The sequence below is a fragment of the Sturnira hondurensis genome, unplaced genomic scaffold (assembly GCF_014824575.4).
Source record: "Sturnira hondurensis isolate 20B ecotype Veracruz unplaced genomic scaffold, ASM1482457v3 Scaffold0021214, whole genome shotgun sequence".
NCBI classification, from domain to species: domain Eukaryota; kingdom Metazoa; phylum Chordata; class Mammalia; order Chiroptera; family Phyllostomidae; genus Sturnira; species Sturnira hondurensis.
The window spans coordinates 11,752,333-11,771,152 of NW_028093845.1; the positions used below are offsets into that span (position 1 = coordinate 11,752,333).

Sequence of the window (18,820 nt, forward strand, 5' to 3'; positions counted from 1 at the left end):
AGACCTTCCCTGCCCTGTAGAATGTGCCATTAGTCTTGTATTTCTGCCTAACATCTGCCTTGATTTGCCTATAACAATTATTATAGCTAATGAGGTATTCAGAATTTTTTTAAGAATTCATAGTACATGGGACTTCTGGCCAAGATGGAGGTGTAGGTAGACACACTGTGCCTCATCACACAACCAAAATAAGAACAACAAAAATTTAGAAACAAAAAAAAAACAACCAGTACCAACAAAACATTGAACTGTATGGAAGTCTGACAACCAAGGAGTTTAAGTAGACACATTCACCAGACCAGTAGGAAGAGCGGAGTTGGGCGGCTGAGTGGAGAGGACTCACGGCAAAAAAAGCAGCGGCTAGCAGACCCTGGGTGCACAAGGCAGACCCAGGGAGGCGGCAGATTGTGGAGGGGCACTGCACACAAGGCAGCTGGTGGACTGGGTGGTCCCAACATTCGCATGCAGATTAACCAGGTGAAACTGGGGAGTGGGAGGGACCATGCAACCCAGGGTCCCAGTGTGAGGAAATGAAGACTCAAAATACCAATTCAAAATACCTGTAGGGGTTGAGGTGCTGGGAGAGACTTTCAGCCTCACAAGAGAGTTTATTGGACAGACCCACAAGGTCCTAGAACACACACAAACCCACCTACAAGGGAATCAGCACCAGAAAGGCCCAGTTTGTTTGGGGGAAGCAGTGGAAGGGTCTGAAATCTGGCAGAGATCGGAGAAAGTGCCATTATTCCCTCTCGGACCCCTACCCCATATACAGTGTCACAATACAGAGACTGGGTTGCCCCGCCCTGGTGAATGCCTAAAGCTCCACCCCTCACTACATAACAGGCACATCAAGACCAAAAAAAAAAAATGGCCCAAGTGAAAGAACAGATCAAAGCTCCAGAAAAAATACAACTAAGCGACAAAGAGATAGCCAACCTATCAGATGCACAGTTCAAAACACTGGTGATCAGGATGCTCACAGAATTGGTTGAATTTGGTCACAAATTATATGAAAAAAATAAAGGCTATGCTAAGTGAAATAAAGGAAAATGTACGGGGAACCAATAGTGATGGGAAGGAAACTGGGACTCAAATCAATGGAGTGGGCCAGAAGAAAGAAAAAACAACCAATCAGAAAAGATAAAGAATCAAGAATTCAAAATAATGAGAAGAGGCTTAGGAACCTCCAGGACATCTGTAAACAATCCAACATCTGAATTATAGGGGTACCAGAGGGAGAAGAGGAAGAGCAACAAGTGGAAAGGTTATCTGAAGAAATAATAAAAGAGAACTTCCCCAGTCTGGCAAAGAAAATAGACTTCCAAGAAGTCCAGGAAGCTCAGAGAGTCCCAAAGAAGTTGGACCCAAGGAGGAACACACCAAGGCACATCATAATTACATTACCCAAGATTAAAATGAAAGAGAGAATCCTAGAAGCAGCAAGAGATAAGACAGTTACCTACAAAGGAGTTCCCATCAGACTGTAGGCTGATTTCTCAAAAGAGACCTTGAAGGCAAGAAGGGGCTGGAAAGAAATATTTGAAGTCATGAAAGGCAAGGATCTACATCCAAGATTGCTCTATCCAGCAAAGCTCTCATTTAGAATGGAAGGGCAGATAAAGTGCTTCTCAGATAAGGTCAAGTTCAAGGAGTTCATCATCACCAAGCCCTTATTATATGAAATATTAAAGGGACTTATTTAAGAAAAAGAAGATAAAAACATGTACAGTAAAATGATAGCAAACTCACAATTATTAACAACCACACCTAAAACAAAAACAAAAAGAAACTAAGCAAACAAGTAGAACAGGAACAGAACCACAGAAATGGAGATCACATGGAGGGTTATCGATAGGGGAGTGAGAGGAGGAGAGGGAGGGAAAAGGTACAGAGAATAAGTAGCGTAGATGGTAGGTAGAAAATAGACAGGGGGAGGGTAAGAATAGTATGGGAAATGTAGAAGCTAAAGAACTTTTATGTATGACACATGGACATGAACTAAAAGGGGAGAATGTGGGAGGGTGTGCAGGGTGGAGGAAAGTGAAGGAGAGAAAATGGGACAACTGTAATAGCATAATCAATAAAATATATTTTTTAAAAAGAAAGAAAATTTAATTTGTATTTGAATTAGAAAAGTAAACAATTCAAAATACTAAAAGGGTTTTAGCCACCTGAAAAACAAGGGTGCAAAAGGCTTTACCTTTCTGCTTATTGCTATAAGAGTATTACTCTTTGCCCTGGCTGGTGTAGCTCAGTGGATTGAGTGCGGGCCTGCGAACCAGAGGATCCAGGTTCGATTCCCAGTCAAGGCACATGCCTGGGTTGTAGTCCAGTTCCCTGCAGGCCAACTCCCAGCAGGGGACACACAAAAGGCAACCATACATTGGTGTTTCTCTCCCTCTCTCCTTCCCCTCTAAAGATAAATAAATAATTTTTTTAAAAAAAGAGTATTACTCTTTCTGAAGAAGTTACACCAATTGGCCAAATGTATCTAAATAGTCACAATCTAAACCCTGCACTTTGTCATTTCTTTATAGTTCTAATAAGACCATGGATGCAAGGGTAGGAAAGAAGAGGGAAATATATTTTGAAATTTTACAGTGAAAAAAATATTTTTCTAAAAACAAAAAAAAAGAATTCATAGTATACGCTATATAGAACTACAAGTGATATTGGTCTGTTTTTGTTTTTTCTTCACTTACCAAAGTATTTTTTATTTTTATTAGACATTTTATAGCCATTTAGATTTACAGAAAAGTTGAAGTTATTAAAGTTATATTTGGGAGGGGGTTTGTTTTTTTCTTTTTCATTAAACTTACTGAGGTGATGCTGGCTAATAGGGTCATAGTAGGTTTTACGAGTATATTTCTGTGATACATGATCAGTACATTGCATTGTGTGCTCACCACCCAAAGTCAAATCATCTTCCATCACCATATATTAGTCCACCTGTACGTATTACTAGCGCCCCCCCACAACCCTTCCCTCTTGTAACTACCATACAAGAAGGAAGGGTTATGTAATAGTCTGTGTCTATAAGTTGCAGTTTTATATCCCATATATGAATAAATTCATACAGTTCTTAGCTTTTTCTGACTGACTTTTCATTTAGCATAATATTCTCAAGGATCATCCATGTTGTCACAAATGACAGTATTGCATCTTTTCTTTCAGTAATCCATCTTTTCTTATATATGTACCCCATCTTCTTTATCCAGTCGTCTATCACAGGACATGTAGGTTGTCTCCATGTCTTGGCCATAAATAATGCTGCAATGAGCATAGAAGTGTATATATCTTTTTGAATAAGCATTTTTTAGTTTTTCAGGTAGAAATGCAAAAAAGGGATTGCTGGGTCATACTCTACTCTTAATTTTTTTAGCAAACATCATAATGTTGTCCACAGTGGCTGTCCCAGTTTACATTCCCACCAAATGAGGGGTCCTTTATCCCCACATTCTCTCCAACACTTGTTATTATCTGTCTTGTTGATAACAGTCATTCTAACAGGTTTGAGCTGGTATCTCATTGTAGTTTTCATTTGTATTTACTTAATAGCTAGTAAAGTTAAGTATCTTTTCATATAGCTGCTGGACATTTGTATGTATTCTTGGAAGAAGTGTCTGTTCTGGTCTTCAGCCCATTTTTCAATTGGATTGTTTATTTGTTTGGTGTTGAATTTTCTGAGTTCTTTATATGTTTTGGATATTGACCCTTTATTTGCAAATATCATCTCCCATTTGGTTGGTTCCTTTTTGTTCTGTTGGTGGTTTCTTTGCTGTAAAGAAACTTTTTAATTTAATACAGACTCATTCATTTATTTTTTTAATTCCATTTATTTATTTTTATAAAGGAGAAGGGAAGGAGAAAAAAGGGAGAAAAACATCAATGTGTGATAGATAGATAGATCAATCAATTGGTTCCTGCATGCCCCCAGCTGGGTGCCTAGCCCACAACCCTGACTGGGAATGAACTTGCAACCTTCAATTCTCAGGTCAGCACTAAATCCACAGAGCCACACCAACCAGGGCCCATTCATTTATTTTTACCTTTATTTCCTTTGTCTTTGGGTGCAAATTCAGGAGACATTCTCTACAACCAAGGTCCATAAGTTTAGTACCTATGTTTTCTTTTGTGTAATTTATTGTTTAAGATCTTATATCTAGGTCTTTGATCCATTTTCAAACTGTAATCTAGTTTCGTTGTTTTGCATGTGACTTTCCAATTTTCCCAGCACCATATATTGAAGGGACTTCCTTTTCTCCATTGTGTGTTATTGGCTCCTTTGTCAAAAATTATTTGCACAAAGGACTTGAACAGACACTTCTCCAAGGAGGACATACAGAGGATCCAGAGACACATGAAAAGATGCTCCATATCGCTAGCTATCAGAGAGATGCAAATTAAAACCACAATGAGATACCACTTTACACCAGTCAGAATGGCCACCATAAACAAAGCAACAAACAATAAGTGCTGGAGAGGTTATGGGGAAAAGGGGACCCTAGTTCACTGTTGGTGAGATTGCAGAGTGGTACAACCACTATGGAAAACAGTATGGAGTTTTCTAAATTTTCTAAAGAAAACTAAAAATGAACATGCCTTTTGGCCCAGCAGTTCCACTGTTAGGAGTATATCCTAAGAACACTGAAACACCAATCCAAAAGAACCTATGCACCCTGATGTTCATAGCAGCACAATTTATGATAGCCAAGAGTTGGAAGCAACCTAGATGCCCATCGGTAAATGACTGGATCAAAAAGCTATGGTACATTTACACAATGGAATTCTATGCAGCAGAAAGAAAGAAGGAACTCCTACCCTTTGCAACATCATGGATGGAACTGGAAAGCATTATGCTGAGTGAAATAAGCCAGGTGTTGAAAGACAAATACCATATGATCTCACCTTTAACAGGAATCTAAACAACAAAACAAACAAGCAAGCAAAATATGACCAAAGACACTGAAATGCAGAACAGGTGGACAGGGACCAGAGGGGAGAGTGGAAAGAATCACAGGGGAAAAGGGGAAGGATTCACATGAACAAGTATAAAGAACACATGGACAATAACTAAGGTGGGGGGTGGAAATGGGAGGGAGGTGGGGAGCACTGGGCGGGGGGTGGGCAGGGCTGGGAATATAAGACAGAAACTGTACTTGAACAAGAATTAAATAAAAAAATACTTCAAAAAAAGAAAAATAAAATATAGGAGCCTGATAAAACTGTATTCACTGTAGAAATGGCAATAGTAAAGTAAATAAAGCCAGGAAAACAATGTCAAAAATTATTTACCCATAAACATATGGTTTTATTTCTGGGCTCTCAATCCTGTTCCAATGGTCAGTTTGTGCATTTTTCTGCCAGTTTCATGCTGATTTGATACCTCTGGCTTTACTCTTTTTTCTAAGGATTACTTTGTCTATTTGAGGTCTTTTGTGGTTCTATACAAATCTGATGGGTTTTTTTTTTATTCTACTTCTTTAAAAAATGACATTGAGATTGTATTAAATCTGTATATTGCTTTGGGTAATATGACCATTTTAACTCTGTTGATTCTTCCAATCCATAAATGCAGAATATCTTTCCATTTCATGCTGTCTTTTTCAATCTCTTTTAATAACAATTTGTAGTTCAGTATATAGATTTTTCACATCCTTTGTTAAGTTTATTCCTAGGTGTTTTTTCCTTTGGTTGCAATTGCAAAAGGAACTGTTTTTCAATTTCTTTTTCTGAAGTTTCATTATTAGTGTATAGGAAAACAGTGGATTTTTGTACATTGATTCTGTGTCTTGCAACTTTATTACATTTGTTTATTATTTCCCATGGTTTTTTTGGTGAAATCTTTAGGGTTTTCTATATACACAACGGATTCTTGTTATCTGTAAAAAGTGATACTTTTACTTCTTCCTTCCCAATTTGGATGGCTTTTATGTCTTTCTGTTGCCAGATTTCTCTGGATAGGACTTCCAGAATTGTATTGAATAAGAGCGGTGAGAGTAGACATCCTTGTCTTGTTCCTGATTTTAGATAAAAAGCTTTCAGTTTTTCACTGTTGAGTATAATATTAACTGAAGGTTTGTCATATATGGTCTTTTTTATGTTGAGGTACTTTTCTTCTATACCCATTCTATTCAGTGTTTCAATCATAAATGGATTTTGTATCCTATCAAGTGCCTATTTTTTGCATCTATTAATAAGGTCATACAAATGTTCTCCTTTGTTTTGTTAATGTGGTGTATTACACTGATCAATTTGCATGTGTTGAACCACCCTTGGACCCCTGAAAGGAATCCCACTTGATTGTGATGTATTATTTTTTAACATATTGTTGTATTCGATTTGCTAGTATTTTGTTTAGGATTTTTGCATCTATATTCATCAGAGATACAGACCTGTAGTTTCCTTTGTGTTATCCCTGCCAGGCTTTGGTATCAGAGTTATACTGGCCTCATAAAATGAGATATTTCCTCTCTTCAGTTTCTAGTGAGAACTTGGAGGGAATAGGTATCAAGTTTTCACTGGACGTTTGGTGGAATTCATGAGAGAAGCCATCTGGTCCTGAACTTTTATTTTGGGGGAGGTTTTTAATGGTTGTTTCCATTTCTTCACTGTTTATTGATCTATTTATATTTTCCAATTCTTCATGACACATTCTAAAAATGTTATATTTGTAGGGACTTGCTCATTTCTTCTAGGTTATTGCATTTGGTGCCATGCAATCTTTCATGGTATTCTAGTATGATCCTTTTATAACTGTCATGTCTTCACTTACCCTCTTTCATTTATGATTTTTATATGAGTTTTTATCTATGAGTTTTTATCTCTTTTTTTCTTTAGTGGGTCTAGCCAGGGTGTGTCAATTTTATTATTTTTTCAAATAATCAGCTTCTTGTTATATTAATTTTTTGTATAGTCTCTTGTTCTCTATTTCATTCAATTCTCCTTTAATTTTTATTATTTTCTTTCTTCTGCTGACTTTGGGATGCTTTTGATCTTCCTTTTCTAGTTCCTTAAGATGCAATGTTAGGTTGTTTACTTGGGATTTCTCTTGTTTCTTGAAATAAGCCTGTAAAAATATAAACTTTCTTATTAGTGCTTTTGCTGTATCCCAGAAGTTTTGATATGTTGTATTGTCATTCTCATTTGTCTCTATGTATGTTTGGTCTCGCCTTTTATTTCTTTTTTGACCCAGTCTTTTTTTAGTAATATGTTGTTTGGTCTCTATTTATTTGCAGTTTCTTTACGTCTTTTATGCAGTTAATTTCTAATTTCAAACATTGTGGTCAGAGAATTTGTTGATGTTAGTTTTGTGACCCAACATATGTTCTATCCTTGAGGTGTTCCATGTGCACTGGAGAAGAATGTATTATGTTATATGATATTCTGGGATGAACGGCTCCGTAGATGTCAATTATTTTCATTTGGCCTACTGTATCATTTAAGGCCAATATTTCTTTATTGATTTTTCTTCTGTTTGGATGATCTATTTAGGGCTCTGGATGAACTACTAAGGTCACCAACTATAATTGTGTTTTTGTCTGTTTCTCTCTTTAGTTCTGATACTAGTTGCTTTATATATTTCAGTGATCCGATTGAGTGTGTGTATATATATATACATGTACATATATATACATACATGTACATGCATACATGTATATATATTTAATCCTCACCTGAGGATATGTTTATTGATTTTAGAGGGAGAGGAAGGGAGAGAGAGAGAAAGAGAAACATCAATATGACATAGAAACATGGGTTGATTGCCTCCCATATACACCCCAACTGGGGACCAAACCCACAAACTAGGAATGTGCCGTGACTGGAAATCAAACCCACAACCTTTTTGGTGCATGGGACAATGTTCCAACCAACTGAGGCACCCAGCCGGGGCAGACAGCATGTATATTAAGAAGACTTATGTCTTCTTGATATAATGTCCCCTTTATCATTATAAAATGTCCATCTTTTTTACTTGTTACCACTGTTATCTTGAAATCTATTTTGCCAGATGTAAGTATGGTTACACCTTCTTTTCTGTGGGTGCTATTTGCTTGGAGAATCATTTTTCACCCTTTCGCTTTGAGTCTAACTTTTTCACTTTACGTCTCCTGAAGGCAGCAGATGATTGACTTGTGTTTTTTCATTCAATCTGCTACTCAGTGCCTCTTTATTGGTAAATTCAGTCCATTTACATTAAGGGTGATTACTTATGTATGAGGATTTCCTATAGCCATTTTATCTTTTGTTTCCTGGTAGCTCTGTGCATCCATTGGTTTTTTTCCTTTGTGATTCATTCTGTTATCTTTGATACTATTCCACACTTCTTTTCTCTGTTTCCTCTTTTTTTAAATATGTATCGCTGTTTTGGAGGAGGTCTTCCATGTGATTACCACTACATTTATGAAAAAAATTTCATATATACAATTTTCATATATATATCCTTTTCTTTTTAAATGCATCTGATCTCCATCCTCCTTTGTAAATTAAGGTCGTTGCCCCTCCCCTTTTATGCTTTTGTTATCACAGATTACCCCTGTTTATGCTATATGTTTGTTGGTGATCTTACTCATAGTTTTGTGACCTTTGCTTTTTGTTTCAAGAAGAAAAACCTCCTTGAGTATTTCCTGCCATAAATGTCTTCTAGTATTAAATTCCCTCAGCTTCTGGTCTGGAAACATCTTTATTTCTCCTTCATATTTAAAGAATAACTTTGCTGGACATATATTTCTTGGGTAATTTCTTTCAGTAGTTTGAATATTTGGTTCCACTCTCTTCTGGCTTATAGAGTTTCTGCTGAGAAGTCCTATGATAACCTGATGGGCTTTCCTTTATAGATTACTTTCTTCTTTTCCCATGTTGCCTTGTGAATTGTTTCTTCGTCATTAATATTTGACAGTTCTAATACAATATGCCTTAGAGAAGACCTCTTTGTGTTGAGGTAACTAGTTGTTCTGTTTGCTTCTTGGATTCAAGGGCTGGTTTTTTCCATGGGTTTGGGAAGTTCTCATCAACTATTTGTATGAATAGGCTCTCCATTCCCTTATTTCTCTCTTCTTCTTCTGGTATGCCTATTATTTTCATATTGTTTTTTCTGATGGAGTCAGATAGTTTTTGTAGAGTTATTTCATTTTTTTAAATGCTCAAGTCTCTCCTTCACTCTGCATTATTTCTAGACTTCTATCTTTGATATCACTAATCTGTTTCTCTATCTGGTCAGCTCTATTCCCTATGCTCACTAATTCATTCTTGATCTCTTTTAAGAATTCTACATGTCCAAAATTTCTGTTTGTTTGCTTTGTAAAGTGTCAATCTCTTTAGTAAATACTTCTTTTGTTCATTGGTTCTCTGAGCGCAGACTAAATTGTCTGTCTGTATTTTCTCACATCTCACTGAGTATTTTCAGAACAGCAATCTTGAATTTTCTGTCATTTATGTCACATATTTTCATGTCTCTAAGTTTGTTTTCTGGAGATTTTAAAATTTGCTTTTCTAGCTGCCTTCCTACCTTGGTTATTCATAGCATTTGATGGATTCCTTCTCTGTCTATGAATCTAGCATTCCTCAAGTAGGTTGATAAGAAATCTTCATATTTTTTTCCAATAGGTGGTGCTGAGTCATAAGTTTTTAGCTCTGTGAAATCCCAGTGCTGTCCTCCACAGCCAGACACTACTGTCAGTGTAGCTGTGATGTTTAGGGGTTAGGTGGTGGAGGCACTGGGGGAAGCAGTCAGCTTCTTTGTTTTGCCCTCCTGGCAATGGCAATGTCAAATCTCATGGGGTCCCTCCACGCACCAACCCAGGGACTGGTCATAGAATGCACCATTTGCTCTGGGGAAAAAGACAATTCTGTAGTACCAGTTGCCAGGTTTGCAGAAAATGTGCTCTGAAACCCAACACCAAGGGTGAAGGGAGGCAACCTGTGGGAGGCTATGAGGCAAGAGGTCTCCGTGGCTTTGTTTCCCTGTCTGGAATGTTGCAACACCCCCTCGCTGTGTTTTTGCCCAGGTCCCTGTGTGCAGCTGCAGCTGGCACTACCCATTCCTGCAGGCCTGCCCACTGAACCTCTTTGCTCATCCCAGCTGAGGGGAGAGCCGGCCACAACCAGATTCTTCCCCTCTCCAGGCTGGGTTCCGCAGTGAGATGCCCACTCCCTCACCCCCACTGCAGGACCATGTTCAGAGCTGTCTCAGCCCTTTTCCCTTCTCACATCCCCTATTTGTTCCCACCTGCCCATCTTAGATGTCTCAATACACTGATCTCGCAGGCATGTTTGTAGGTCAAGCAGGGAATCTTTTGTTGAATCATAGCTGTTCAAACTTCAAGGAGAGAGATCAAAGGAATATCTCACAATACCATTCCTCTGACAAGTTAAAATATTTTAACCACTTTACTGATGTTAGTATCAGAGATGTGGCAGATAATCTTAATAATTACAAATGTCATCACTTATTACAAAGTCCACTAAAATATTTAGTTAGGAAGAAATCCAAATTTTTAGACATTGTTTAAAATAACATATAGAGACATGGTATCCAAGGTTAATAATAAATAATAAGCAATGTAAATAGTGTATTATATACTTAATATAAATTAATTTTGTCAAAATTTACGTAGACTAATCTTCCACTGAAGAGAGCAGCCCTCGTTCTGAGTATGTGTCTCACTGCCGTCCTAGGCAGCACTCACCTCGGCATACACGGAGCCGGGGGGCTGTGCACACTGATGCTGACGGTCATTGGAGGAATGAAGTGGTCCAACGGAAAGGTAAATGTTTGTCACACACCAGTTTTAGTAATAGAATCACTGCATTGTTTACATTGAAATGGACAATTAGGAAATATCATTCTAGTTCGAAGATACTCTAGAAGTTCGTATCTTTGAGGAAGTGTACAAATCGGTAGAGAATAGAGCATTCAGGGCAAGGACCTGAACATGCACAGAAACACAATGAGGAGCTCAGTTATCACATCAGGCCTAATTTTCCCCAAGTTTTATGAAGTATGATTATATAATTTTATTGATTTAATTATTTTCTTAATGGAATTTTAGTTATGCAATTAATACATGAAAACATGCTCTTAAAAGGTTAAACAATACAGAAGGTCTCTGTAGACCCAATTGTAAAAGTCTCCTTTTCCCCACCACTCCCGGATATCTAATGCCCCTTTCCCGAGTTAATCATTCCCTCTAATCAGTCCCCTATTTGTAGACATTTAGATCACTTTTATTTTTTGTTATTACTAACAATGCTGCCATGAACGGTCCTGTTCATGTGTCTCTTTGCAAATGTACGGCTCTTCTGATGGAATATATTTCTAGAAATGGAATTGCTGAATCTAGAAATGTTATGTTTCTATTTCATACTTTGGGTACTGCCAAATTATCCATTCAAAAGTTTTTATTTATTTACACTATTTACTACCAACAGTGTAGGATATTCCCTAATACTTCAGCCCCTCAGTGAGTAAAAACTATATACCATTGTTTATGAAATATTACTCAGCCATAAAAAACAAAAACAAAATCTTGCCATTTGCAACAACATGGATGTAGGTAGAGGATACTTAGCTAAGTGAAATCAGTCATACAGAGAAAGACGAATACTGTATTCTTTTACTTATATGTGTAATATAAAAACAAAACAGCCCTGAGCAGCCCAGGCTCGGTTGGTTGGGCGTCATCTTGCTGTGGGTTCAATTCCCAGTCAGGGTGTACGCCTGGGTCACGGGTTCTGTCCCTGGTCAGGGTGCATATGAGAGGCAACCGGTGGGTGTTTCTCCTTCACACAGATAGATGTTCCTCTCCCTCTCTTTCACCGTCCCTTCCTCTCTCACTAAAAACAAATAAATAAAACCTTTTCTAAAATGAAAATAAACAACAAAACAAACAAGGTAAAACAAAAACAGATTCATAGATATAGAGAACAAGCTGATGGTTGCCAGAGGGGAGAGGGGTGAGGGAATGGGTGAAAAGGGTGAGAGACAGTAAGAGCCACAAACATCCATTATAACATAAATAAGTCACAGTGATGTAAAGTGTAGCACACGGAACAGAGTCAATAGCATTGTGATAATTCTGTTTATGATGCCTTTTGTCTAGAAGTAAAATTTCCTGTAGGCAAACCAGTCAATTTTTCCTTTTTTATTTTGGATTTAGTATCTTATTTCAGAAAGATTTTTTACTCAAGACTATAAGATTATAAACATTGTAATATCTTCTATATTATCATGTAAAACTTGAGTAGTTTTTGTTTTGTTTTTGTATTTAGCTCTTTAATCCATCTGGAATTTATTTCTGTGAATGCTCTGTCTGAGATAAGGATGTGTATGTGTGTGTGTTTATATATGTATTCATAGATGTGCATATGTATATACATACATATACACACACATATAAAAATATATAAATTAAATAGTCAATTTGGCCAAAATTTTTATTGACTTACCATTAATTATTAAGTGACCTTTAAGTGCCCCTTTTAACATGACCTACACCCTCCCATATATCTAAGGTCATTTCTGAAATCTAATCTTACTTATCTATTCCTGTAGGTATTCTACATTAAGTCTATCTTAAACCATAACTCATAGTTTTACATAGAAGATTTTCTCTCACTTATTTTAAAAGTATTTCTTGGCTTTCCTGCCCATATTCTTTCTTAGATAAATTTTAGAATCAGCTTGAGATGTTCCCTACCCAAAACTATACTGGCTTTTGTTTAGTATTCCAATAAAATCAGATTAAAAATGGAATTAAATGGTTATTAAATTATAACTACATATAAATTTAAAACCACTAGAATTATCTCTTTATACGATAAAGAAAACCAAACAGTAAAAAAATTAGACTTTAAGGATTGAAAATAACAAGTAGAGACCTGGCTGGTGTAGCTCAGTGGATTGAGCGTGGACCTGTGAACCACACGATCGCGGTTCAATTCCCAGTCAGGGCACATGCCTGGGTTGCAGGCCAGCCCGCAGCAGGGGACACACAAGAGGCAACCGTACATTGATATTTCTCTCCGTCTCTCCTTCCCTTCCCCTCTAAAGATAAATAAATAAATAATATTTTAAAAAAAGAAAATAACAAGTAGAATACTGTGCTATAACAAGGAAAACAATACTGATTTTTCTTTGTTCTTCCCTCTTTTAAACTTCACTTTTATAAATGGCAATCAGAAAACCCAGACATGAAAGGAATAGTTATAAAGGTAATTTATGCCCCAAACAAAGGATATCAAAGTTGTATGTATCTTCCATTTAAATAGATAAACCCACGTTAAGCTAAAACCTCTTCATCCAAATTCCTGGACAAGAGCCAGAGCATTGCTCTGTCCACAGGGGCTTTGCTGTTGTAGCCAGGTCAGTGGGAAGTGGTGCTGGGAGAGATTTGTTTCCAGAAGGGGAAGCTGGGCGGGCAACCAGAGAGAATCTGTATGTTTAGGTTTGGTTTTAAGGAAAAAAATAACGTTGAAGTTTTCAAAATGGGTTCCTGCAAAACAGCCTAACAGACTAGCCATTGTTTTCCCAGTGGTTGAAGACTATCGGGGTTCACTTCCACAGGACTGGGTTCCGAAGTGATTGTTAGTGGGGCGTTTGCCTGACCTTGAGCGCGCTCTTGTCGGGCACGCTGCAGTTCTGCCTTTCTTCTGTTTCCTCACAAAAGCTAGGCTTCTTGCTTAGCCATCAGAACATGTCTCCAAAGGCCTTATTTCATGAAAAAATTACCAAATATTTTTATTTTATAGCTTTGTGGATTTCTTTTAGTCAAATTCTACCTAAGTGTTTGAGTAAAAGAATTAACCAACTTTTAATTTTTATTGTTTTAACATTTCTCCTACAAATAAAATATCTTAATTTTATGCATTAAAATAGACTTTAATTTTCTGAAATGCAGTTACTTTTACATGCCACAATAACTAAAAATGTATTACTCCTTTCAACAGATTAGAGTCCAAAAAATCATTACAACTGCATGGGATGTTTTTCAACCCCTTCTTTTTGGTTTGGTTGGATTGGAGGTATCTGTTGCATCTCTTAAATCAAATGCTATTGGTAAGAATGATTACAGGCATGAAAAATGTTAAGAGTTGGAAATATTTAAGAAAATTATGAATAATTTTTATTTACAGTATGTCTTTGAATGCCACAAGGACCTTCTCCAGACACTCGCATTGAGACATTAACATACATTTGCTTTTCTTGCTCCTGTGTGTGCTTTGTTACCAAAGACAGACCATTATCTCCCCTCCGTGAGGGACCTGAGGAAGTGGAGATTGGCATTCTTTTCTGAGCAGAAATGTTAGCTACTATGGGCACCCTTTGAATGCTTTTATTTATAGTGAAAGTTCAAAGTCTGTGAGCTCAGAATTAAATAGAATTTATTATATTTTTCACGGTACATCCACCATCAATAATCTCTTGCACTTTACATCAAGGTCTCAATCATGTTTGCATCTTTATGATTGTTATTTTTACTTAAAAAATAAAGGCAGAAAGAGGCAATAGCCTCAAAATGTTTTCAACACTCTCACAAATTGTATCTCCAGACATGAAGAGTCACTCCTCCCCGAGGACCGCGCGTGACTCGCATTTGCTTCTGTCTGCTTGTAGGCACTTGTGTCGCCACCATGAGTTTGGCGTTATTGGTTCGGATTTCTTGTACATTTCTATTGATGTCTTTTGCTGGTTTTAATCTTAAGGAGAAAATATTTATTGCTCTATCATGGATGCCCAAAGCTACAGTGCAGGTAAGAACATATTAAGTAATTCTAATAATTTTACTGTTGATTTTTAAAAATTCTAAATGGCAAATGTTTGCCCAATCACAAAAAATGGGTTATTAGCCTTACTTGTAAAGTGCTTGATCACAACTCCTCATTAAAATTTATATAAGCTTTTAAGACCTCAGTTTTAAAATTGATTCTTCTGAAATTCAAAAGTATAATTTTTATGATAAGTACTTACAAAAACATTTTTCTGTTTTCCCAAAATATAAAATAAGAACATATGTGAAAATTGGAATCTTTGTATTTTGCTAAATATTGTAGAGCTGAATATTTTGATTTTAAAGGAGAGACACATTGATTCATTTTAAAATATATCTTTTCTACCCCTTTCCCCTACTCCACCACACATGAATACACATACTTTAGTATTAATTACACACTTATTTTGTATAACTATTATACGTATGACTAATACATCTAATAGAGTGACTACTGACTGACTCTTCCCATTACGTCACAAGAAAAGGATAGGAACCATCTTCGTGGTTTTTCCCCATTGTTTTTCCTAGCATTTAGCACAGTCCCCATGAAGCAAGAAGTACACAGCAAATAACCATTGCATGCTTACAAGAATGAATGTGTGAAGGACATAGTTTTGTCCTCTAATTCAATGACATTCCCTCCTACTAAAAAAAGGTATTATTACTTATTGGCAGACTCTTTCACCTGGCAGCATAATGTCTTGATTCCCTGAGATTCTTTTCTCCATTGTTATTCCAAAACAAAAGCTTCTGAGCTTCCATTCAACAAAATTCTCTGTGTCATGGTTAGAGAGCAGGCCTCTGGGGCTGGACAACTTGTTTTGAGTACCATGTTATTTGCCTATAACCTTAGGTAAGTTAGTAATAATTTCAGTGTCCAGTTTGTAGATTCCAAACTCCATGTCGGTTTTACTGTATCACACTGTCTCCCAAGTAGGAAGAACAAGAAGATGATTACCAAAATCCTAGTGAACCATATGAAACTTGAGTGTTTTTGCATTGTCTTGTTACAGCCAAGACCCAAGTGGTTGGTAACAGCAAATAAGCAACACGCTGCTTCAATAAAAGCTTGAGGTTCTGAGAGTAATGCAAGCACTCAAATACATATATACATTTAAACAGGGGAAAGCTGAGATGACAAAAATGCAAAGTCAGCCCCCAAATGTCTGCATGCTGATATGTCACTATTTTGCTCTTCCTCCAGATATATTTGCTAGGAAGAATAGAAAATTAGCCCTGGCTGGTGTAGCTCAGTGGATTGAGCACCGGCCTGTGAAGCAAAGGGTCACTGGTTCGATTCCCAGTCAGGGCACATGCCTGGGTTGCAGGCCAGGTCCCCAGTAGGGGACACATGAGAAGCAACCACACATTGATGTTTCTCTCCCACTCTTTCTCCTTCCCTTCCCCTCTCTCTAAAAATAAATAAATAAAATATTTTTAAAAAAGGAATAGAGAATTAGTGAATAATTCATGAAAATCCTCTGGCACTTTAACTCATGCCTCTTTTCTAACAGGCTAGTACAGCTATTTTCAACCTTTTTCATTTCATGGCCCACATACACTAATTACTGAAATTCTGTGGCACACCAAATATATGCATATATTATATATTTTGTGGATCTGACAAAAATAGTTGTAATTTTGATTCATTCACACCAGACTGCTATTGTGTTGGCTGTTGTCATTTTTAAATTTGACAATCTAAGAGAAAATAGGTCAGTGCCCCTGACTAAATGTAAATAGTCAGGTATTGCATGTTTTAAAAATTCTTGCAGCACACCTATTGCAAATCGCTCGCTAGTACCAGGGTTTGTTTATTGCTTTTATTAAATGCTAACTTTGTGTAACATTTGTCGTTATGTTTCCTCTTCCCTCACCCACCCCTACCCAAATGCAGGCTGTATTAGGTCCTCTGGCGCTAGAAACTGCAAGGACCAGCGCACCCTACCTGGCGGCGTATTCGAAGGATGTGATGACAGTGGCATTCTTAGCCATCTTAATCACAGCTCCAAACGGAGCGCTAATTATTGACATCCTGGGGCCCAAATTACTTAAACGCCATGTGATCCAAGCAACATAAAACTGGAATTCACAAGATCAGAACGTCCTTAAAAGTTCATTTATCATCACCTGCCTGCTTTTCTTTAAACTGAATTATCTAACATGAGAGAAAAAAGGTACAAATATGTGAAGAATACATAGAACCAAGGATTTAATAAATACGTGATTTGACTACAGAACTTTTCTATGATTTTTATTGCAAAGTTAATTTAGTAAAACAATACAAAATAGAATGTCCTCTTAGCATTTGCACATTTCAAGAACAAAAATTCATCTCTAAATACCCTAGGAAAGTTTACAGTAATCGACCAGGCTATATGGCTGTCCTGATGCAAACTAAGTACTTTTTTCAGTTGCTTTTGGCTCAGCTCACCCTCTGAACTTCAGAGGCCTCTCACTGACCACATCAGGATTTCCCGTCCCCTCACCAACAGTTCCCCAACAGTTCTGACCTGTATCAGCTCATCAAGCTCTCAAGTTTTCTTTTTCTTTCACTGACAGCATATTACTTAAAAGTCTGTGGCAACAATTAATATAAATTCCTATAAAGTGGTCTTCAGATGTGCACTGTCCTCAAGAGGGAGTGTAATCCGGGCTACATAGTTCCTTTTGTCTGAGGGCAATTACTACAGAGGAACTTGGCTGCAAACAAACCAGCAGAGACCGTTGAAGCTGGCGGGGGAATGAGTGTCTCAGCCATACAGTACATGGACTACAGAGTACACTACTGTCCATTCCTCATGCCATTTGGATCTATTGCTCCATATAATTTCACTGCATCTAGGAAAAGCTCCTCCAGAGTTCTGGTTGGTTTCTTTTGGTGGGGACATTTATGAGGGAACGTCGGTGGAATGAAGTGCAGCCGCTTAGCTTGGCAGCTGGTCTTGCACCCTCAACTGATCATCTCCTTTCTCTACCACCCACATGCTGTCTGTTCTACATTCCTGTCACCCTCAGCTCCATTCCTCGTCCACTGAATGCAGGATGCCATGCTCAGCCGTGGCTACTACGCTTGTCTACTTTAAACGAAGCCATCAACACTAAACGAGAGGTTACCGAGACCCCCCAGTGGACACCTGGGTGCTTAACACCTTCCTCTGTGCTTGTTTTGTATTGGAACTGAATTGCGACCACTTTTTTAACTATCTTTATGATTTACCTTGTATATGAACATTTTACTGTCATTTAATTTGGATTTATTTATTTGGGGGATACGTTTCTAGATATCTACAATTTGGGGGTGGGGGTATCTTCTTAGTGAATTGTTACTCTTACTATTATGCATTATAAGAGGGTCAGCTGGAACATTTCAGGACTGAGCTAGGAAAACCATATGGCCACGAGGGGGCACTAACACACAAGCTTTATTTGGGTAATACGTCGACGAGTCTGCACGCTGGGGAAGGCGCTAACTGCAGGAGACCATCCAAAAGCATAAAGCCTTGGGGGCCACCATCCAGAAGGGGGGAGGGCAAGGGAACTCCTGCAGTAGAGAGGGGTTTGGGGTCCAGGGGGCTTCTGTGTGAGGCATCTCCAGGTCAGAGAATTCCAAAGGATAGCAGCAGCTTAGGATCTTTATAGCCCAAGGTTCATTTTATCTGTGGCAAGCAGATAACAGACACAGTTTTTACATGTTATATAGAGCACGCAAGCTCTAAATGGCTAAAAAATCTGCTTGTTTAGGCTATGTCTAAAACCATTGGATGTGTAAAATTTTGATTTGGTGCCAGCGGGATTTGAGCTAATAGAGGTCTCAGTCTCCTGTGAATGAACAACTCAGGGGCCCAATATAGCAAAGGCCGACTTTGCCTTATAATCATCACATGCAGTGACTTTCTTCATTCATTTATTTTTGCTCACCACTGTTAGTTATCTATACTCATTTTTTTCGTTTTTACTAGGATTTGTTTGGTAAAGTTTCAGTTTATTGTAGTCTGCTCTGTTACTACTTATTTATTATAAAACTGCTCTAATAGAAACTTTAC

General features: G+C 37.6%; 1 protein-coding gene across 1 annotated transcript in view; it reads left to right on the forward strand.

Moving 5' to 3' along the window:
* Window positions 1–17,011, forward strand: part of LOC118977175 (sodium/hydrogen exchanger 9B1-like) — a 63,634-nt gene extending 46,623 nt beyond the window's left edge. Inside the window, 5 exon segments of the mRNA XM_037031965.1 lie at window positions 10,620–10,769; window positions 13,951–14,059; window positions 14,618–14,754; window positions 16,672–16,834; window positions 16,837–17,011. Of these exon segments, the coding sequence (XP_036887860.1) occupies window positions 10,620–10,769; window positions 13,951–14,059; window positions 14,618–14,754; window positions 16,672–16,834; window positions 16,837–16,886 (609 nt within the window). The 3' untranslated portion in view covers window positions 16,887–17,011.
* The last annotated feature ends 1,809 nt before the right edge of the window (window positions 17,012–18,820 follow it).